This window comes from Urocitellus parryii, chromosome 1 (assembly GCF_045843805.1).
Source record: "Urocitellus parryii isolate mUroPar1 chromosome 1, mUroPar1.hap1, whole genome shotgun sequence".
NCBI classification, from domain to species: Eukaryota; Metazoa; Chordata; class Mammalia; order Rodentia; family Sciuridae; genus Urocitellus; species Urocitellus parryii.
The window spans coordinates 223,970,407-223,993,044 of NC_135531.1; the positions used below are offsets into that span (position 1 = coordinate 223,970,407).

At 39.8% G+C, this 22,638-nt stretch overlaps 1 protein-coding gene and 2 long non-coding RNA genes across 5 annotated transcripts in view; 1 reads left to right on the forward strand and 2 right to left on the reverse strand.

The window, feature by feature from the left end:
- Window positions 1-22,638, forward strand: part of Gad1 (glutamate decarboxylase 1) — a 39,521-nt gene that overhangs the window by 12,728 nt on the left and 4,155 nt on the right. For 2 of the 3 annotated variants that reach the window (XM_026389580.2, XM_026389582.2), the window contains exons 6-14: window positions 4,809-4,899; window positions 12,322-12,434; window positions 13,632-13,747; window positions 13,832-13,911; window positions 14,140-14,194; window positions 15,523-15,639; window positions 16,888-16,952; window positions 19,324-19,402; window positions 20,374-20,523. In XM_026389580.2, coding sequence (XP_026245365.1) covers window positions 4,809-4,899; window positions 12,322-12,434; window positions 13,632-13,747; window positions 13,832-13,911; window positions 14,140-14,194; window positions 15,523-15,639; window positions 16,888-16,952; window positions 19,324-19,402; window positions 20,374-20,523 — 866 coding nt within the window. The remainder of the gene's footprint in view (window positions 1-4,808; window positions 4,900-12,321; window positions 12,435-13,631; window positions 13,748-13,831; window positions 13,912-14,139; window positions 14,195-15,522; window positions 15,640-16,887; window positions 16,953-19,323; window positions 19,403-20,373; window positions 20,524-22,638) is intronic. The other variant, XM_026389581.2, reaches the window with a different exon arrangement.
- Window positions 7-22,638, reverse strand: part of LOC113183298 (uncharacterized) — a 28,196-nt gene continuing 5,564 nt past the window's right edge. Inside the window, exons 2-3 of the long non-coding RNA XR_003300850.2 lie at window positions 20,357-20,505; window positions 7-766 (exon numbers count right to left, since the gene is read on the reverse strand). This is a non-coding gene — a long non-coding RNA (uncharacterized LOC113183298). The remainder of the gene's footprint in view (window positions 767-20,356; window positions 20,506-22,638) is intronic.
- Window positions 7,667-9,552, reverse strand: LOC144256926 (uncharacterized). Its single transcript, XR_013344326.1, has 3 exons — window positions 9,532-9,552; window positions 8,556-8,688; window positions 7,667-7,832 (listed from the first exon to the last, which is right to left on the reverse strand). It is a non-coding gene; the product is annotated as an uncharacterized LOC144256926 (long non-coding RNA).

Sequence of the window (22,638 nt, forward strand, 5' to 3'; positions counted from 1 at the left end):
GGTAAAGAAAGGCAAAGTGCTCAGTGGCCATAAAATTAATCCTCGCAAAAGCTCATCATTGAGCTGGGTACAGTGGCTCATGTGTCTGATACGAGCGGCTCAGGAGGCTGAGGCAGGAGGATCGTAACTAAGAGTTCAAAGCCAGCCTCATAGTGATGCCTTAGGCAACTCAGAGAGACCTTGTCTCTAAGTAAAATATAAGAAAAGGCTGAGGATGTGCTCAGTGGTTGAGCGCTCCTGGGTTCAATCCTCGGTACCAAAACAAACCAAAAAACCCTCATCATTATTTCTTGTAAAAATAAATTAAAAAGATACAGATACATGGTAATAGGTCAAGTTCATTTTGAGGTTCAGGCTATTCAGGACCTAGAGAGCAGGTTCCCCTATTCTTTCTACCTCCATTTTCATGCCTGTTTTGTCCTGATAAATCTTACCTACCCTTCCCTGTCATTGACACTGTGGAGAATTTGGGCCTGTTTTCCTCCCTTTCTGTATTAGTTTCATAGAGCTGTCATTACAAATTACTACCAACTAGGTGATTTGAAACAGTAGCAACTTATTCTCTGACAGTTTTGGAGGCTAAAAGTTCAAAATCAAGGTGTTGGCGGAACCATGATCTCTTTGAAGCTCTCAGAGAAAATCCATCCTTGCTTCCTCCAACTTCTGGTGTTGCAGGTGTTCCTCCACTTGTAGATACATGGCTCCAGTCTTTGCCTTGCCTTCACATGGCCTTCTCCCTGAGCACAGCTGTCCAAAGTTCTCTCTTCTGAAAAGGACACCAGTCTTTGGATTAGGGCCCGCTCTAATCCAGCATGACCTCACTTTACGATTCCACTCATAAAGACCCTATTTCCAAGTAAAGTCACAGTTCACAGGAACAAGGGATTAGGATTTGAATGTGTAGGGATATAATTAGGATTTGAATTTGAGGGATGTAATTCAACCCACAGCACCATCTTATTGGATAGCCAAAAAGTCAGTCTCTCTCTCTCTCTCTCTCTCTCTCTCTCTCTCTCTCACACACACACACACACACACACACACACACCCTCTCTTCACATTCTCCAAGTCTCCAAATTCTGTTTCCAACTAGGAGACCTCAAGGTTCTCCTCTTGCCTCCCTTTCATTTTACAGGGTCCTCTCTAATCAGCAATCCTGGCTAAAGTGATTTCTTTCCAATTTCCTCAGGTTCAAGGACGTTTTGGTCCTCTGAGCTGTTTCTTAGCACAGAAGTGAAGCAGCATTTTCTTTTTCCTTGTAACTCTCTCCCCTCTGCAGCTGACTTGGCTGAGTTCTTGGGCAGACAGATCCTCAGGAATTAGCAGTCCTTAGGATGCTTGCCACCACATGGGGAAACCCCCAAGGGCACAACTGGCTGCCCACTGTTCTTTTTTGTTGTTGTTGTTGTTTTGTTTTTACTTCTTTCTCTTTCTTTTTCCTTTATTTTCCTTCTCACCCTTCTTAGTCATAAGAAGAGAGATTTAAGACCAAGACTGGGGAGGTTGGGGGAGATAGAGCAGAGCAGGGCTGTTATAATGAAATAATGAGGCTGGCCAAAGAAGCTTTTCAAAATAAGGAATTCCAAATTACTTTTGAAGTCTGCCAATTCCACTAAATAACTTCTGAGTGAACCCAACTCAATTATATGTAGAAAGTCTGATAGTTAAGTAGTTAAAGAAAACCACTCTAATAATTTAGATGCATCTCTCTTTGGTCTGCTGGCCACCCAAGCCCTGTGGAGAACAAGAAGTGTTATTTGACTGGATTTAAAATGAGTCAGAATTCCCCATGTTTGTTTTAGCTTGACTTGTTTTGGTCCACTGTTTTTTCTTTTGTTCATTCACTTTATACATACTTTCTCAGAGAAATGAGGACTACATATTTTTATCATTAATAAACAGAAAAGAAAAATACATAATTTCATCATGATAGCACATCATATCATCTCAAAACTGAAGATGCTCAGAGAAAGCAGTCATTAGTACAACATATGAATCCATTTAGGTATTTAGTCTGCAGCCATCCATTTCTGTTGCCCTGGAAGCAGGTACACATTTACAGAATTCATAATCTTCCTAGCAATGTAAAGCTTTCCGTTGCATCTCAGGGAGTTGGCCCTCGCTAAGGTATACTGTTGCTGCCATATCATAAACAGCTCCAGGTTGCTGGTCTTTGATTTAGGTGGCAATACAGAAGCAGTAGGGTAAACCTTGCAGGTAGCTACACACAGTGAAAAAAAAATTTTTTTAAGTGCATAAATAGCCAAAATAATGAATAGTTAAAACATACTAATTTTGTGAAGGGATGATGAAAGCATTTGGAAATTTCTGTATAAATTAACAAAAGACTGCTTCAGAAAAGGAACCAGCATCTATAGATTCTCTATGAACTGATGCAGGTACTAGTGAGGCTTCACTCATAGTAGCTACTTAGGTGATTTATAGATACACTACATTTCTTTGATGATTGTTATTGTTCTTCTTCCTTCTTCCTTCTTATGATGGGATATTTTAAACTAAGCAAAAGTAGAATCATATGATGAACTCCATGTACCAACACCCTGCTTTAACTATTATCAACTCATGACAACTTTATTTCACATGTACCTCTGCCACTGCTTCCCCCTTTTTTATATTATATGGAAGCAAATCCTCAATTTAGTATTATTGCTTCCATACATATTCTTCATCTTCAAAAACTTCATTTTTTATGGGAAAAACCCACAATGTCATTGTTTAATCTAAACACACACACACACACACACACACACACACAATTTCCAAGTGTCTCACCAATGTTGTAAATATTTTTTTTATTTTGCTTTAATTCATTTGAATCGGGATTCAAATAAGTCCCTCACATTGCAGTCAGTTAAAATGTCTCCTAACCAATAGATTTTCTACTCCATCCCTTTTATTTTCACTTGCAATTTTTATGTTGAAAAACTTTACTTGAAAAAATAACCTTTTTTTTTTTTCCTGCTACATGACCTTAGGCTCTGTGCTGCTCAGTGTCTTGTCTGTCATCTGTTATTTTTGTTGGATACAGAGAGTTGTAAATTGAAATGTAAACTAGGTTGTTGCTTGATAGAAATTCTGGTAGAAAATTTTGGAAGCATAAAGTTGTAGCTATTTGCTAAAAGTAAGGTGGGGGGGACTCAGTGTGCTTTATATTTTAATGGGCAAAAAGATAATGTTTCACTCTGTATCAGCCTCTCTTTGTCCAACTTTTGCTTCTGCCATGCTGTGTGCTTTTGATGCATTATCAGATAAAGTGTGGTAGTACGTATGTATGATTCAGTCCTGTTTAACATAACATTTAATATTTGTTGTTTAAAAGTTTTCAAATGAGTGTTGCATATATATTTTATTTTCAACAAAAAAATTTGTTTGGTATCAGGAATTAAACCACTGAGCCACAATCTCCAGTCCTTTTGATTTTTTAAATTTTGAGACAGGATCTTGCTAACTTACTGAGGCTAGCTTTGATCCTCAGCCTCCCGGATTACAGATATGTGCCACTGCACCCAGCTCAACAAAATTCTTTATATTCCAGGAGATCTCATAGATTCTGTTGACACTGAACAGAATAGAGTAAATGCTATAGCTTAAACTATTCAGACGAGTCTACATGAACATCTGGAATCTGGCCCCATATGTACACTACATTTACTGTTTATGATTTTTTATTTTTTCAAAAAATCAGTATTATTTTTTGAGGGTTCTTGAGATGCAGAGATTGGTATCTTCTGACATAAGAAATCATAGTTCAGTTATTGTGAATGAGTCCCCCTCACAGCTAGGAAAGAGCAGACCATCTCAGGGAGGAGAGTTAGACCAGAAATATTTGAACACTAACTCTCTGACAGTTATTTCACAGGCAAAGGCAATTTCCACTGGAAACATAGTTGTCAGCAACTTTCTAACACCAGTTCTCTGTCACACATCCCTAGATAATCTATTGTGTTGACTCCTCCGTGACAGCAGAACCAAGCCTGCTGATATGGAGTTGAATTTTTGGTGAATGCCAAGTTGGCAAAAATTTGGCCACAGTCCTGAATTTCTGAGGACAGGGCTGTTAAAGCAAAGTGTGAGTTGCACAGGGCTTCAGAGTTGAGTAGCAATAACAATTACTGCACCAGCAGCCCAATAAGTAAAGGAAGACTGTGTCTTCCTATTTCACAGAGGAGATGCTAGGTCAGCTCTGCAATCAAGTTAGTTATCAGGCACCTGGCTATATAAGGGCAAAATACATCAGCACTTGATGTCATGTTTGTCACAGCCACTCAAAGAATGATGGGATGACCTTAGTGTCAGCATCAGAGTAGGTACTTCCCCCAACCTTGGTTTAATTCAAGAGCTAAGAACCTTTTTTGAGGCCTAACGCCTCTTCTCCATAACAAAATTTGATTTAGGAATTAAGATCCTTGGGATGTTGAATTATAACTTGAAAAAGTTGAGAAAAACAATCAAGACCACCACATCCTCTAATTAAAAAATATGAAAGGAACTCAACTGAATGTCAATTAAAAATATTATAAAGCATGATTCGCTTTATGATAGTCACCTTTTAAAAAATATTTAAAAACATGATGCTTTAGAAGCCCATAAGTTGGGGGGCATCTTTATTACTAACATTGGTATGGACTGGGTCAACCTGCCCTCCTTTCTCCAATATCCTTGGGTAGCCCAATTAGACAGACCACTGTGATGGGACTTCATTAATGTGATACAGTAGGACAGACCTTTTGCTTTGAAGATAGAGTGAAAAATCTGGGTTTGCCTTGATGCTTGCCTGTTATCTCTAGGTCATCCTCGATTTTTCAACCAGCTTTCCTCTGGATTGGATATCATTGGTTTAGCCGGTGAATGGCTGACATCAACTGCCAATACCAATATGTAAGTCTCATATATTCTTTTATATATAAATATATATATACATATATATGTGTGTATACATATATATGTATGTAGTTGTAGATGGACACAATACCTTTATTTTATTGATTTATTTTTATGTGGTGTTGAAGATTGAACCCAGTGCGTCACACATGCTAGGCAAGCACTCTACCATTGAGCCACAACTCCAGCCCCTCATATATTCTTTTCATATAAGCAACCATGATCTATGACTACAGTTTATTGCTTTAAAATTTCAATTTCAGTAGTTCTGTTTTATTCCCTGGTCATTTTTTCCCTTAAAATCTTTTAGATTTCTCACAGCCCTGGTTTAATAGTAGATACTTGATTAGTGTTTTTTTAATTGAATAATGCAACTTAAGAGAATGGTCATGAGAATTCTAGCTTTCAAAATAAGTGTGAAATTTCATGTTAGTAGACTCCATTATTCTTACTGGTATATCTTAAAAGGCTGTGTTTTGGGGTATGATCTTGGCTTCCTTTTCCCATTCATTGGTCCTTATCACTTAGGTAATATTTCTTCCATAATTAAAGCTGACATAAAGCCAATAGCCAATCTGATCAACATATTGCTTAACTAAAAATTCTAAAATGAAATTCAGCTGATACTGATACACTATACATTTCTTTCAAAATAACTAATCGTTTTGCTGAGTTTGACATCTTCCCCACACTGGTTTATGTAGATAAAGCTTTCATTATTTCTAAATTCCAGTAAATTTACATGAAACTGACTCTAAGATCTCGGAGGTACAAGAACTACCTGGGTAGCCTTCTCGCAATCACCCTAAAGTTTCCTCTGCACACATGTGTCCTCTTTGGAGATAAGGACAGGAGTAATGGAGGGTCATCATAGCTTAGTAATTCCTGTCTTTTCTCTTGACAACAATAACAGCATTTCATCATGATCTATGCAGCCAGACAATGGCACCACATTCCATTAATGTATTCAGAGGAAAATAATGAAACAATTTTTTACAATAATTTAAATAATAACTATAGAAGAATTATAAGGGTGTTAGTTATTGTGGAAATATTCAGAAAGCTAATTACCCACTTACTTATTTATTTATTCATTTTGTGTGGTGCTGGGAAATAAGCCCAGGGCCTCGTGCATGCTAAGCATGTGCTTTATCACTGAGCCATACCGATACCCTCAGCCCCACTCCGACTCTAAGTTCATGGTAGAATAGATTCTGAAAAATGAATTTAGGTCAAAGAGTGGAACTGTTTAAAATGAGAAATTCCATTTGATATCAAGACAATGCAAATTATTAAAGCTCAAGGTATTCCATTTTTCTTAAATAAACTATAACCAACCACAAAACCAGACAGGCATTTTCAAATTACATATTGTTCATGTGCATTCCAAGGCTGTCTAATGCTATGACTCAAAATACTAAAACTACATTCAAGAAATGTTTCTATTAATTAAAGATTCCTGCTTTGTTTGCTAATGTTAAAAACACTGACATATTTTGTAAAGTAAATGTGACAAGTGAAGCCTTCAGTGCTAAAAGGCATTAAAAAATCAACTGATTGAAAAATGAAAACGGTTTTCATGCTCTCTGCTCACAAGTCATGAGTAACTTCACAGAACGTCCACATTGGATCACAGAGACTTCAAAGGGCCAAGAGGAATTCAGGTCGAGGACAAAATTAGCTTGGATGATGGCCTCCACCCAAAAGCTCCCTTTTGCAATCTTTACTGTATTACGATTTGGGGGATAAAAATATTTCTGCAAGCACAGGCATCATAATATGCTAATTATAACTTGAAAAAAATACAGTAATGCTTAATTATAGCATATAACACTAGGCAACAATTTAAATTAGAAAACACTGTTTTTTAAGTCAATAATTTCAGAAAATAAATGAAAAAAGCAGATTGTAAGGTACATATTCACTAAGGTGCAAGTATCTATAGTAATATAGGTACTGAATTTACCCACCATCTTTAAATACGTATTCTGCAGACCCTCAGCTGTGGCTTCTTAACATACCTAAGCCACTTTCAAGGTAAATAAAAGGGACTCACCCTTTTTAACCATTTATGACCAGATATTCTCCTAAAAAGACTTCTCTTCAACCAGAAAGATCCCACAAATTATTCTTTGTCTGTGTTCATAAAATCAAAATTCCTTACTTTTCTCTTACCTCAGCTCAGTCATGAAACACTAAAATATGTCCCAGCCATCTGAGGTCAAGGCCAGTCCAACTAAATGACACATAGTAATTGCCACTGTACCGAACAGTAGATATTTATAAAATATGATCTGATTCCAGTAGATCGATAGAGGAGGTTATTTAAAATAGTGAAATAGTTTCTGTCAGTTTTGGAGAAAAGGCATTGTCTGAAGAAGTAATAACTATTATCTAGAAATCATTCTAAGCCAGTTTCCCTGGAAGATCATGAAATGTGGCAGCACTATAGGAGCTTAGGCAGCATTTGTTCCCTTGGGACAATTCCTTCTCCAGCTGGGAACAGCATTCAAAATATGTCTGGGGAAGAATGGCAAAAAGAATCTTTCATTGGCAGAGCATGATTTAATTAGTGATATCCCCTTTTTCCCACTTGGCCTTGCACTGAGTATGGGGGCAGTAGTGATAGAGAATAATTACTATATTTCTCCGTACAGTCCCTTAAAAGAACTGTCTAATATTCTCATTCAAGTAGCAAAGGGTAAGGTGCCTCTTAGCAAAGAAAGAACATTTGAACATTTATGCTTATGCCTCTACACCTGCTTGTGCATGTAGCTTCGAGATCTGTTCTTCCACGCAAGGACCCAGTGAATCTTCAAAGAAAACTTGCAAATATGTAGTTGTCCTTGGCACATCCAATTCTTTTCTTCCAAGAACAAATGTGCAGGTTGAGCAGTGCCCAAGTGTAAACGACAGCCTCTCTCAAACACCTGATGGCAATATATAATCTTAATGGCCAGCTCTATCACAACTCTTTGCTATGAGGTTATGATTTCAAGCATCTAGTGCTTTATTTTCATAGGAGTTACATAGGAGAAATTTCCTATGGGAGTTATCAGTCATCGAATACTACCAGGCAGGCTGTTAGAGAGTAGCCTGCAGTAAGCAGTTCTCATTTGTCACACACACACACACACAAAAAGCAGCTATGACATGAAAGTCTTGGGATTTGGGCTCTGAAAGACGCCAAAGTGAAATCTTAACCCAAGACATAGAATTTCTCTGAACATCATTTGCTTCATCAGAAAATTGGGGGATGATAATATCCATCCTACAAAGTGGTTCTGAAAACTAAGAAAGGTTGCAGTCCTAAACGCCTAGTGGATACAAGATGCAGTGCACACACTGAGGAGAGGCAGCTACCTCACAGGTCACTGTTGTCATTTGAGACCTCCCCATTCAGCTTTGTGGATTTTTCTTTTTTTCTTTTTCTTTTTTTTTTCAGTCTGTCTTCAACTCTGGACAACAGAGGTTTCACTAAGCTTCCCTCAAACATATTACCTTTTAAGATTAACCCATAACTATAGAGTGAGGAATCTAAGAAATATCAAGATACATAGTCACCTTGTGTTTTAGTCAGTATTTTTGCTGCTGTGACTAAAAGATCTGACCAGAACAACTGTAAAAGAGAAAAAGTTTATATGGGGGCTCACAGTTTCAGAGGTCTCAATCCATAGACAGTAGGCTCCATTCCTCAGGGCTCAGATGAGGCAGAACATCATGGTGGAAGAGTGTAACAGATGGAAGCAGCTCACATGATGATCAGGAAGCAGAGAGAAGTATTCTCTTACCAGATACAAACATAGACCTCAGAGCCACACCCCAATGCCCCACCTCCTCCAGCCACACCCCACCTGCCTTCAGTTACCATTCAGTTAATCCCATCAGAGGATTGATTCATTGATTGGGTTAAGACTCCCACGACCCAATCACTTCTCTGAACTTTCTTGCATTGTCTCACACGTGAGCTTTTCTAGGACACCTCACATCCAAACCATAACACCATGGAAGATTATTTCTTTCCTTCTTTAAAGAAGTCCTCATTTGACAGTCACCAGGGATCCAGGTTCCTTGTGCCTTTTTGATCTATATTGTAGCATATGGCTCTCATCCATATGCTACATGTTGGCTTCTGGAATTCTAGCCTGTATTTCTATGTTCCAGAACACAGGAAGGAGGAAAGCAGGAAAGAGTGAAGGGCTAAGGAAAGGAGAAGGAGTAAGGAGGAGGGAAGGAGGAAGGAAAGGCTAGCAGGTAAAAAGGGAACACTCTTCCTACTACTAAGAAACCTCAAAAGTCACACGCAGCATTTCCCATAGCAGCAGTTTAGCCAAAACTTAGTCCCATGGGCACACTTAAGGAGGCCAGAAAACATAATCTTTGATCTGGGTGAATTGCAACCTTAAAAAAAATTAATGAAGAAAGGGAAAATTGATACGGTTAGCAACTAGCAGACTCTGCCACAAGGGAACTACAGAGGTTTGACAATCAATTTGCCTTGGTCCTGAATAAATCCCACTAGGAAAGTGAGTTGTACCACTAAAAAGGAGCTGACTCACGTCCCTACTCAGAATTTAGAAAGGCTCAGAATTCTCCTTTAGTGCTACTCTATGAGTATCCCCATCTTACCGTTTAAATCCTTACTTCCAGTCCCATGTTCTCATGCTATGACCCAAAGTATTTTGCAGGTTAGTGTCTTGTTCTCTGATTCTGAAATGTGATCTTGAACTCTGACGTAAGCATCTAACCAGCTGCTTCTGAATCCATATTTAACCTTGGATCTCTTTATTTCATCTGTTTTCATCTGTCATATAGGGAAAGAGTACCTAACCTGGAGTCCAGATTGTGTAAGAGGAGAATTTCCTATAATTATACACAAAATAATGTGCATAACTTTTTACCTAGAGATAGGGACCTAGCTTTCCTAGGATTCCTAAGGGAGTTTGTGACCCCCCCATTAAGTCAAGAACTTCTGCTCTATGGTAAACTTTAAGACCTTCTATAAGGCTTTGGGTGCAAGCATACTTCCCCCAAAACAATTATAAACATGACCTAGAATGGGAAGGCAGGGTAAGAAGTGGCATTAGGAATAGGGAACACCACGTTATCCCATTTGTCAGTTAGGAATAGGGAACACCACGTTATTCCATGGATCAACAGCTGTGGGCCAGTCTCCCAGCTCATAGGAGAGGAAGAATGTCAGATTAAGGTCATGAGCCAGAATAAGTTTGTTGTTAGTTTGGGAAAATTGATCCTTTAGACCTAGGCAGGGACTGTCAAACAGGAGGTACCTTAGGTCAAGAGTCAGATGCTGGATTCCCCTAAGAAGCTTCCTCCTCAAGATTGGGAATTCTTCATCTCCTCCATGCATAGGATATTGCCTGGCACTTAGTAAGCATTGGATGAATAGAACTGAAAAAAGTTTAGGAATCAAGTGCCTGGCATAAATAACGAAATTGAAATAGACAAGGTCAGATAGCCTCATGATAGAACCTTCTTGACTTCCTATAGAACCTGAAAGTAATGGCCGTGTTACTGGTCTTATGTAAGAACAATTCCTGCAAACCTGAAGCCTAAGTAGATTGAAATCATGAAACTCAGAGCTGAACCAAGCCCCTGGTCTTTGGTACTGTGCCTTCTCCCTTCCCCATGCAATTCGCATCTGGCTGTCTAACACCAACTTAATTCTAACTCAGCTTTCATACAATCCTTGATACGTTATAGTAAATGATTTCATTTGTTCCTTGCCTTACCCCAGAGAGATTTCTCTGGTATTGTAAGATTCTAGCACACACACTTGCCATCTATATCTCTTCACCATGCAAACATTTTTGCCATTCCAACTTTTCCAAAAATCTGTGGAACCACTGATAATTCATTTGTTCAAGAATGGGTGGAAGCACATCATGAGTTTGCCTCTTGATACACTCAGCAGCACAGGCTAAACCAGGAATCCTTCTCTTCTTCTTCCTTTATCAGGCCATCAGACATGAGGGAGTGTTGGTTGCTACGGTGATGGGGCTCAGAGCAGAACCAAAGCATGATTGTGACCTCCAGAGGTGATGGTAACTGAACACATGGTTCCCAAGGGTCTTCCTCCTAAATTTCCAGGGGCCTCCCAAGGAAAATGGACATGTTCTTATTGGAAACAAAATTCTTTTACCAACAGACATTTCCTGAGGATCCTCTCGGATCTTTTTGTCCTCTTCTATTGTCGTGTGATTAATGTGACTGCTTTTTCCTCTATCATTAAAACTTAGTAGCTTCACCCATGTCTCATGTACAGCATGAGTTATCTCGTCCTTGCAAATAGCTTTTCTAAATCATTTAACAAGCAAGAATTCCCATTAGTCCTAGTCACTAGCACACCCTAACCAGTGACAATGCCTCCCCACATCACTTGACTGAGTCGGTCTAGGCATCTCTCTTCAGCCCAGCCCACAGACTCAAATGCTTAAGAAGTTCAAGCAGAACCAAGAAAGACAAAGAGCCTTAGAGCTTAGTAAATATCTTTTGGTCTTCTGGCTTAATTTTAGGTAGATGGACCTTCCTTCATTTCTCTTAGGCTCTGTTTGGTGCATGATCTTGTTTCAATGACTGTTCTACTAGGCTGTGCCTCTGCTTTGAATTGCTTTGAAAGAGCATGGCTTGCCACTTTCACATCAATTTATTAGGAGACAAATGTAACCTGCCAGGAGATCTGATGCCCACAGTTAACTGTGTATGCCAGTTGACTATCTTCTTGTTATTTATAATTTGTAATTAGAAAGTCATCACTTATAATTATTCTTGACAGATATTGACCTCAGAGAATTATAGATACATAGCTGTCCTTGGGGAATATCAGTAGAAAAACCATGTAGATAATTTTATTAAGGTCTTTAAAACATGGGTCAATATTTCCAATTATTTTCACAGTTAGCTCTGAGATGTTTACATTATTTGTAAAAAACAGACTTTGGCTCTGGTTTTTATAGATTCTACAAGTGTGAAACTGGCAGTCCTTTTTAGAAATGTTGCAAACCAATTTTCAGGAGAACTTAGAATATATTTTTTTCAATTAACATTTGCTCTGTCCCACACTAAGTCTTAGAGGTGAAAGGTAAAAACGACCCAGAAAAGTCATTACCTTTCCTTCTATTCCTCTGGGTGAACCATACCTAAGACTGATGAATCTGTTCTGCTGGTGAAGTACCACAGAGCACACCCTCCCACCACCACCACCTCTCTCCCTCTCTTGGTTATCCAGGCTGGTTTCTGACATTTTATGATTGGTGAGTTAATGCATTTCCAGGAAATGAATTGTTTTAGGGGTTTTGAACATCTGTTTAGAATCCAAGTTCTAAACCGATTGTCTGTGTTCCAAAAATAAGTGATTTCACTTCTTTATTTTCATCCTTTTTCTTAACATCTTTTCAGGTTTACATATGAAATTGCACCCGTGTTTGTCCTCATGGAGCAAATAACTCTTAAGAAGATGAGAGAGATGATTGGATGGTCAAGTAAAGATGGTGATGGGATATTTTCTCCTGGTAGGTTTCTCTGACTGTCCTCAAGGTTTTATAATATGGGTCCTTGGGATTCTTGGATGAAGGCTAGCAAGAATGCTACATTTTCTCTGAACTAAAAAAGGCTGTGCCTAAATCAGTACAAAGTAACAAAGGCTGTATGAGGTCATGCGACACAAAGCTTCACTGTCAATAGCAGTTTGATGTGCTGGAGAATCAGTGTGTCAAGATTATTAATGAACTGATTAACTTCAGCCAAATTGTGTATCTACTTTGAATCTCTAGTTCAACATAGATACAACAAGGCTGAGGCAGGAGAATGGTAAATTCGAGGCCCACCTGGATGACTTAGTAAACTCCTTTCTCAAGATAAAAGTGAAAAGGGCTAAAAATGTAGCTCAGTAATCGATTACCCCCAAATTTAATCCTCAGTACCACCAAGACAAAAAAAAAAAGTATCAGTAATCTTCAAAACAAAGACAGGTATTCTTGGAGTAGGGAGGAGTTTTAGATGGTGTCAGAGAGAGTGTGATTGTGTGCAAGGTGGAGAGAAGAAATAAAAAAATGCAACTGTCCAGGCAATTCAAGCAGACCATGAATTTGCCCATTTCATTTCAGGTAACTGATGGAAAAGTGGCTAGTTTCCAGTGGCCATACCTGCCTCGATAGTTACCTCAATTCTCCTTGTGTCTTTATCCAGTTAGAACATGAATTCATTTTTATTTAAGTAAACTTAAAGCTCTCCAAAATGACTCAAAAACCCAGTCACTAAACAATGTCACCATTTCCTTCTGTAGGTTTCATTACTCTCTCTTGATCTCTCTTTCCCTCTCGTCTTTCTGGACTCAGGGAACAGATTCTTTTTTTGTTCAGTAAATAGATTGAACAGACAGTAGAAGCCGAAAGGTTGTAACTCACCCATCTCTTTGTAGCTACTGCTGCCACATCCTCTTGTATTTCTATCTAGGCTTCCTCTGGGAGGGGCACTGGAGTAAGTGAATCACCTCCAGCCAAATTGCCTACACGGCCTTGGAAGTGAGTGTGGCCACTTCTATCCCCAGGGACAAGGGTCCAGAGAGAGGCCCTGGCAATAGGGAAGCCCCCCAAACATATCAGGATATTATCCTTCCCCTTCCTGACCTCCTTTCTTTCTTGAGACACCAGCTCAGGCTTTGAGCTAGAAGCAATAATGAAAGAGCCCATATGTCTGCTTGCTGATAGGGGGAGCCATATCCAACATGTACGGCATCATGGCTGCTCGCTACAAGTACTTCCCGGAAGTTAAGACAAAGGGCATGGCCGCTGTGCCCAAACTGGTCCTCTTCACCTCAGAACACGTGAGTCAGGGGCTTTGGCACACGGATGCGGGTGTTTTCCAAGGCACTGTTAAACTTTTAACCTTAAGCCTCCATGTGTTGCAGAGTCACTATTCCATAAAGAAAGCTGGTGCCGCGCTTGGCTTTGGAACTGACAATGTGATTTTGATAAAGTGCAATGAAAGGTAGGCAGGGGAGAGTGAATATTAGGTTCTTGATGTATTAAATGTGTTCATCTGTTAAATTTGTTTTATTGTGCTTAAGGACTGGTGCAGTACAGTGTGCCAAGCTGCTAATGGTCTGTTGAAAATACCCGATTAAATTACTTTTTTTGCTGCTGCTGCTATAAGTTTTTTCATGTGCAGTCTCATTGATTCTTCATTTTAATTTCCCTCCTTTTACAATAATTACAGGGGAAAGATAATTCCAGCTGATTTAGAGGCAAAGATTCTTGAAGCCAAGCAAAAGGTAGGTACAATATAGTACACCTATACTCCAGTGACTATGAATTTTTTTAAATGCCCTATTTCTGATCTAGACAATGAAAATCTTTGACCCTTAGGTAATTTTATGTGTTTCTAAAATTCTTTTCTCAGATATTTGCTTATTTGCAAATTATGAAATAATTTGGCCTCAAACGACTTGTAGATTGATGTCTACAAAATATTAGTTTTCTTTTTGAAAAATGAAAAATTTAGTCCCTAAACCACTTGCCTTCTTTATGCAAAGTGATTAGTTTGATATTCTTCAATAAATCAACTCCCTGAGCATTAGGAAGATCCAGCCTAATTGGACTTGTTTCTTCTTAAGTATGACCTCATTTTATTAAGAACATTTTAGCTTTAGAATTGTGTTACGCAAAGTGCTTGCATGCCCTAGCAGATGGCCAGGGGTATTTGGCAAATCCAGCCTCAACAAACTCTATTAAACAAACAAATTTCACAGAACAGATGTATCCTAAAGTCATTGCCAGGTAGCTGCCAGGCCATTTCCAACACATTGTTGTTTGGGTTATCTTTTTGTATCTCCTTCTCTAATTGTAGTTGTTTGCTGGGGTCTCTGCAGAGAAGGAAATGTTGCTAGGTCTGAGCAAGAAGGAGAGGTGAGAGACCTGAGCTTCAGAAGCACCTGAGGTTCAGATTTCCCCAACCTGTTTTATCTTTATAATCCATTTCCTCATTTGCTTCTTGTTCACATCAAATTTCACCAGGTGTTACTGTGTTAGCTTCCACAGTGTATAGACCTATTCTAAATAACTGAACAATTTTGGTTCAATTGTTTATATCAATGAACTTAAAACAACACAACACCTACAAAAAACAACATCCAGATGATATTCAGAAATGAAATATTTGGAATTATACCTGCCCATCACTCCAAACCCCTGTCACATACATTTATTTATTTAGCCACAGAACTTACCACTAAATGTAGGGTGTATTTTGATTATTTAATTTTATAATCTGTCACTTTTCCCTCCTTCTACAATGTAAACTTGGTGAATGCAGAATTTATCTACTCTGCTCACTGCTATAGCCCATCATCTACAACAGGGCCTGGCACATAAAAGTTACTAAAAGTTGAATGAATGAGTGAATGAACCAACAAAGAATACTACCATACCAGCTCTGTTGATCACTGTTTGAAATAAATGCTATTACTTTCTTCCAATTCATATGAAAGTGGGAAAATGAGAAAGGTTAAAAGCACTGATCAGCTTGCGCGCGCCTCTCTCTCTCTCTCTCTCTCTCTCTCTCTCTCTCTCTCTCTCTCTCTCTCTCTCTCTCCCCTCATAGGGATATGTTCCTCTTTATGTCAATGCAACTGCTGGCACAACTGTTTATGGCGCTTTTGATCCGATACAAGAGATTGCAGATATTTGTGAGAAATACAACCTTTGGCTCCATGTCGATGTAAGTGCTATAATTCACAGAGCAGCCCAGTCTATTCAGGGAATGGAAGCAGCTCTGTTTTATGATTTGCTTCAAGCTGCTCCCAACACCCCAGCTGGCCTTTTCTGCACACCAAGGTAGTTTCAGCTCTTCCCTGGTCACTAGCCAGCTAATCAGGACTGATACCTACCAGAGACCTGGGACTCTTCCAGTTCCTTAGTGTTCAGTTGCTATCCTCTGTGGTTCTTCCTAGAATATGGTTTCTATTGCCTTTCCAGGTTCCTTTGTTCAAACAAATGGCTACAGAGTACAATATAGCTGATTTAAAAAGGGGAAAAGTGTAGGACACCATATACAGAAAGTGACTACAAATGTGAACACTCAGCTACCTGCCTGAAGTCCAACCTTCTAGGACATTTTTCTAAAAAGAGTGCCTACCTGCTACATGCAGGAAAAATAAGGAAATATATAGAAGATATTATCAACTAAGAGGTTTAGTCCCAAATTTCCCTGGCAATACAAAAGGTGCACTTTCACACGTGTGATTGGGTGTCTTTTTCCTTTGTTTCTGTCCATCCTTTGATGCATTTAACTTCTTACAACAGGACAATGGGGACATCTGCCCGGCTACTGAACAATAACTAACAAAAGCTGCTGTGTCGGATAACATGCCAAGCTATCTAGTAAACATGTGTCAGTACCCACAAAAATGTCCTGCTGCTGCTGGAGCTTGGTGGGACCTCCAGACTGGTGGGAGTTGATGCTTTCTGATTTTCTCAGGAGCTTTTAGAATTCTATTCTAGGAAGAAGCAGACAGCATGCCCCAGCCCTTGGGGTAGCTTCCAGGACCTCCTTAGGAGACTCACAGTATCCCTGGCTTTCCACAGTACTTTGGGTCTTGGACACAAAAGACACCATAAGCTCAGACCTGGCTTATGGGTATCAGTCAGAGAGCTGACATTCAACTGGAAGAACTTTGTGTTTCTTTCTTTTTTTTTTTTTTTTTTTTTTTGGTGGTGCTAGAGATGGAACCCAGGGCCACTCACATGCTAGGCAAGTGCTCTACCACTGAGCTACATTCCCAGCCCAGAACTTCTGGTAAAGAAATGATCAATATTGAGGGTACTGGTTGAATAGGGTGGGCTCCTTTTATCAAAGAAGCTTGCTTTTCACCTTTTACGTTCTGCTGGTGTGTTCCTAGCGGTGTGGAGTGACTGGTCTTAGATCTCAATGTTGCTGCTCCTCTCCCTCCTTTCTCTGTCCTCACAGGCTGCCTGGGGCGGTGGGCTGCTCATGTCCAGGAAGCACCGCCATAAACTCAGCGGCATAGAAAGGTATGGGCCACACATGCTGGGCCTCCCTGCATCCGGAACACCAAACACGCTGTGCTCTGATGTCAGCCTGCCCTGATTGCCAACACCTTTTCTCTGACTTAGTTCACTCTTAGTTCAGCAGGCATTTATTGAGCACTTACTGTATGATTGATTTATTAGTCAAATGAGTCCTCTGTGCATTCATAAATTAGATCCCTAAACAAGCAATTATAACACTGTGTCATAAGTATGACAGTAGATAAAATTACAGGTGCCCAGGATGGAGAGAAGAGACACTAAATAGTGTGGGGATTTATTTGGAGGCTCAATCAGAGTTAGCCAAGGGTACAAGAAAGTCCAGCCATTCCATTTGTTTTTGATTTTATTTTTGTTTTTCCTCAGTAAACTGACTCCTGGGAAAATAACAAGATGCTCAGCTCCAGCTACCTTGTCTTAGCAGTACTGGGATAAAGGGAGACAGGAAGCAAGGATATGGGAAAGAGTGTTCTAGGCAGTGGGAATGGCAAGCGCAAAGGCCCTGAGGCAGGACTGTTATTGGCAAACTGAAGAACCAGCAGAGAAACCAGTGAGGCTGGAGCAAAGCAGTGGGGTGGGTTAAGAGCAGACCACGATGGGAGAGATGGATGTCGAGCAAGTACCAGGCAGCACACCATGATTTCTTTTCTAGCAAGAACTCTGGCTTTTGTTACCACTCCTCCCTTCTGTCTCAGTTTCAAAGTGCCAGTGTCAAGATGGGCGAGACTGCTGTTTGAAGCATGATTATATAGTCCTATAACTTGGAAAATAATATATGCAATGACCATGAGCCAGCCCAACTGGACATGAAATTTTTCAGGCAGTTTTCTCTTCCCATCTTTGACTCTAGGAAAACCTAAAATATTTCATACCAGACTTTTTTTTTTAACATTTTAAATGTTAAAAAAAGTGTCTTTTAAATAAAACTGAATTCATACCCTGTCTTATTACTTTCCATTTATAGCAGTAAAAATAATAATAATTTACTTCAGACCTTCAAGATATTCAGAGAACCATTTAAGACATTTTATGAGATCTTAATATGATTTTTAAATGACTTGATAAATGACAGCAATGAGAAAACTGATCAAATTCACTACCTTTTAAATGTGGTTGAAGAGGTTAAAAATTCACAGCAAGGGTTTAGTGCGAAGAGTAGAGGCAGTATAATTCCAAGGCAATTGCTCTGTCAGGGAAAAGCAGCTTTTCACAGGTATGAAAACACAGTGCTCAGCTGTGGGCCAGGCTATGGGGCAAGAAGTCTGTAACCCACTGAAGCAAGTTACCCAAGTTTTAATCAACATACATACTTGGTTGTTTCTGTAATTCCTGGCCCATGTGCTCCTTCACCATCTAATTGTGTCTGATGGACTGATGCTGTTGCTAGGAGACAGTGCTTGTTGGGTTAGCATTGCAGCTCAAACTGGCAAAAATCATGCTCATTTAGCATTTAAACAGTGCTGCTAAAGTAAATTAATAAATAATAAATTTAGAAGATTTTTAAAAATAGGAGGAAAAATCAGTGCAACTAGTTGGTCAAAGTCTAGAATAGTCTCACAGTTGATTTTTACTTTCAGGTGTCACTCTTTATTACTGAACCATACATAGGTAGGTTCCATGTCACCCATCCATTTTAAAAATAAGAACAGAAAGGCACAAAGAATCCAAGGTCTGGTGCCCAGAGAGAGACAGTCTAGTGGAGTGGGCATGAGCACGGGCTCGAGGGCTCTACAGTTAGACTCCTGGATTTGAATCTTTGCACCAGTCCTTCCCAGCTGTGTGGCTTTAGGTAACACATTTAACCTTGTACATCAGTTTCTCCATCTAAATTAGGAGCAGTAATAGTACCTATATCATAGGGTTGTGTGGGAATTATGTGTTCCAGGCACTAATATAAGTATTTTATATTTATTAACTCATTTTATCCTTTATTTGATTCTATGAGGTAGACTTCCCATCTTACCGATGGGAAAAGTGAGGCCCGAAGGAGTTATGTAACCTGCCCAAGTTAGCAAATGTCAGAGCCAGGATTTAGACTTGGACAGGTTGGCTTCAAAATCTGAACTCTTAACCACACTCCCATATCGATATATGCCTAAAGCTCAAAGAACAATCAAACACATAAATTCTCCATAAATGTTACCTATGATTAATAGCAGTTACTTAGCAGATGCACTCTGCAACGTAATACTCTGAACCTGCCCGCAAATATTTATTACTAGATTGTCAATTTAGGAGAATAGGCGGGGAAAGATTTCTGACTCAAGTGGAGACGGCTGGCATTTCCATCCACAGGGCATTTGCCTCTCTCTCAACTCCTGCACCTTCTCCTCAAAGGATCATGTGCTTCTTTCAGGGCCAACTCAGTCACCTGGAACCCTCACAAACTGATGGGCGTGCTGCTACAGTGCTCTGCCATTCTCGTTAGGGAAAAGGTCTGTACTCCCTGCAGAGATCCGCCTGCAGGTCCATTTGAAGGCACAAGAAGGGAAAAGCTTGGGGTCCTTTCACATACTTGCGGGCTAACTCACAAGATTGGCAGCCCCATTGTGAGACTGTGGTTACTGTCCTTTCCTGCCCTTGTGGCTCACCTAGATTCTCCTCCAGGCTCTTGCATCGACTGCCCTTCCTCCTTGTTCAGCACCAACCTGTGAGGGAATTATTTGTGCATCCCTTCGTGTTTGCACAAATATGAGAGTGATCAGGTGAAGACAAAAGTGCTCACTGGAACAGACTTTGAGTTCTTAGTATGAATTCTTAGTATGAATGGCTGAAATAAGGAAAAAATCAGTTCTTGCCTAAGGAACAAGAACTACAAATACCAACACATAACAATAGGAGCCTGCCTTCCAAAGCATCTCTGCTTCCTAAAACTGCTGCACCCTAAGGCATCCTAGAAAGCCCAGCTTGAGAAACCTAGACCTGCATAGCCCTTGACTCCACTCAGACACCAAGTCCCTGTTAACTTCATAGCAGATCTTGAAAAAGTCAGAGGACTTTTGGGAGGCACTCTTGGGGAGAAATTTTCTTCCCATCATGAAACTGTCCCACCCATTTAGGAAGTTTATATCCTTAATGCCTGCTCACTGAATGCCATAGCACTTCCCAGACTTTGAAACAACTCACAACACACACACACACACACACACACACACACACACACACACACTCTTCCAAATGCCCTGAGAGGGATAGGGCATCTGAGGAAAGAGATCATTTGCTCATCAATGACAGAGGGCAAAAGGGAAAAGTTTTTCCAGGAGTGGTTTTAGAGAAGGATATCAGAACAAGTATAAGCCCTCAGAAAGTTATCAGCAGAAAGACTGCATGTGACCCCCAGTCCCCTCTGTGCATCGACATCTCTAATCTGTGAATACAGATGCACGCACCTTGATTTCCACGACAGGGTATACTCCAAGGATGCAACCAGATGTGCGCAGGGTACCTCTTCCAGCCGGACAAGCAATATGATGTCTCCTACGACACGGGGGACAAGGCAATTCAGTGTGGCCGCCATGTGGACATCTTCAAGTTCTGGCTGATGTGGAAAGCAAAGGTATGAAGGGGGACATTTGGGAAACAGAGCAGAAATGTAATTTGCACAGACCGCCTGTGAAAGAGATGCCATGGTATATCACGGGTAACTCACTATGTGTGTGATCAATACTTAGATAATTGAGTTAACTGTATTTTCTTTGTGAATGAAATAAGTTTATCACTTAGGCCGAAGTCTCTCTTCTTCCTTCAGTTCTGTATCCTCAGTTTGAATTATCATGAAGTTGTCTTATAACTTTCTCTTATAACAACTAAAACTTGTGCTAAGATAAGGATTTCTACAGCAATCCGTAGGGATGCTAAAATTACCTAGTGTAGACATAAAGAAAGAGGTAAAAGATAAAACAACTGCTTTACACTGAGAAGAACCCTAATTTCCTTTATGAGGCTTCTCATCAGGGAATATATATGACAGTTTCAAGTTCTATTTAAGAAATGCCTTCTCCATTATTTGTACTTTATACACTGTTCTAGAAACTACACAATGTGTGTGTGTGTATGTGTGTGTGTGTTGCTGAGGATTGGAAACTGCATACTTTGAGAAATCCTGTACTAGACTGAAACATGTTCTTTTAGCCATCTTCAGGCTCTTGGGTTGCACTTTAGTTCATAGGGGGACAAAGCTTAACTATTAGAATTTCCCCAAAAAATATGAGTAATGGAGAAGATTACTAGTAACTGTTTCAAAAGCTTTTTTTTTTTTTTTTTTTTTTTTTTTTTTTTGGTATCAGGGATTGAACCTAACCACTGAGCCACACACCCAGCCCTTTTGTATTTTATTTAGAGAAGGGTTTCTCTGAGTTGCTTAGGGCCTTGCTAAGTTGCAGAGGCTGGCTTTGAACTCCCATCCTCCTACCTCAGCCTCCTGAGCCACTGGGATTACAGGTTTGCACCACCACCCCCAGCTCAAAAGAATTTTTATATGACCAAGTAAAGGCAATTGATTTCACAACTGTATATCACATTAATTTTTTATTTACCTATTATAAGTTAATTTTAATAATTTCCGTGTTTAAGATGAGGACCACCTAATACCAAAACAACAAGGATTTCTAACAAAATATCAAGTTAGTGTGCCTTAACATAGAAAGAATCTGAATTTAATTTCTACCATAAAGAAAACAAAAGCCATATATTGCATTAAGAGAAAGAGCCCTATTATTTAGAAATAATATTATTTAGAAATACTGTAATGACCCCATGGCCCATCTCAGTCATTTTGCCTAATGATAGCCTCTTGAACCGTCCTCAGGAGGGTTGGCTCATGGTGCATCATTTGCTGAGGTGGGATCCTGGTGGAGGCTTCATTCCTAGGAACCAGTCAGCAGTGACACTACTAGGAAGCTCAGGCTTTGCCAACCTGTACTCTGCCCAGGCCCATCAGCCATCCACAAGCTGGCCTTGTGCATCTGCTCTCCTTGTTAACACCCACCCACTCAACAACCCTCGTGCTGCCTAGTAACCATCTATGCTGGCTTTGGAAACTCACACTCATCCAGTTTGTCAATAGTTGGAGCTATTGCCGTCTCAGGGCAGGAACTGAGACCAATGACTTTCCCCATCCACTTTGCCTGCCTGCCTGTCACTGAAAAGGAATAATTCTGTGCTAGGTAAAAGGTAGCTTGCCTGCAAGAGTGTGGAATGTGTTTGGTCAGGACTTGGCTGGGGAAGATGGGTTCTAAGGTAGTAATCTTTTAAGAACCAGTTGTTTGTTTTGTAACCTATCATGAACTGTTACAATTAAGAATTGCTAGAGAATATCATGCTAAGTGAAATGAGCCAATCCTACAAAACTGAGGGCTGAGTGTTTTCTCTGATATGCGGTTGCTAATTCACAATAAGGGTTGGGGCTAGAGAAGAATAGAGTTACTTTAGATTAGGAGTGATGGGAGGGGAGGGGTATGGGGGTAAGAAGGATAGTAGAATGAAGCAGACATTATTACCCTATGTACACTATAACTATACACCAGGTGGGATGCTACGTCATGTACAACCAGAGGAATGAGAAATTATACTCCATCTATGTATGATGTATCAAAGTGCATTCTACTGTCATGTGCAACTAATTAGAACAATAAAAAAATAATTGCTGGAAAAATGAAATACAGAACATATA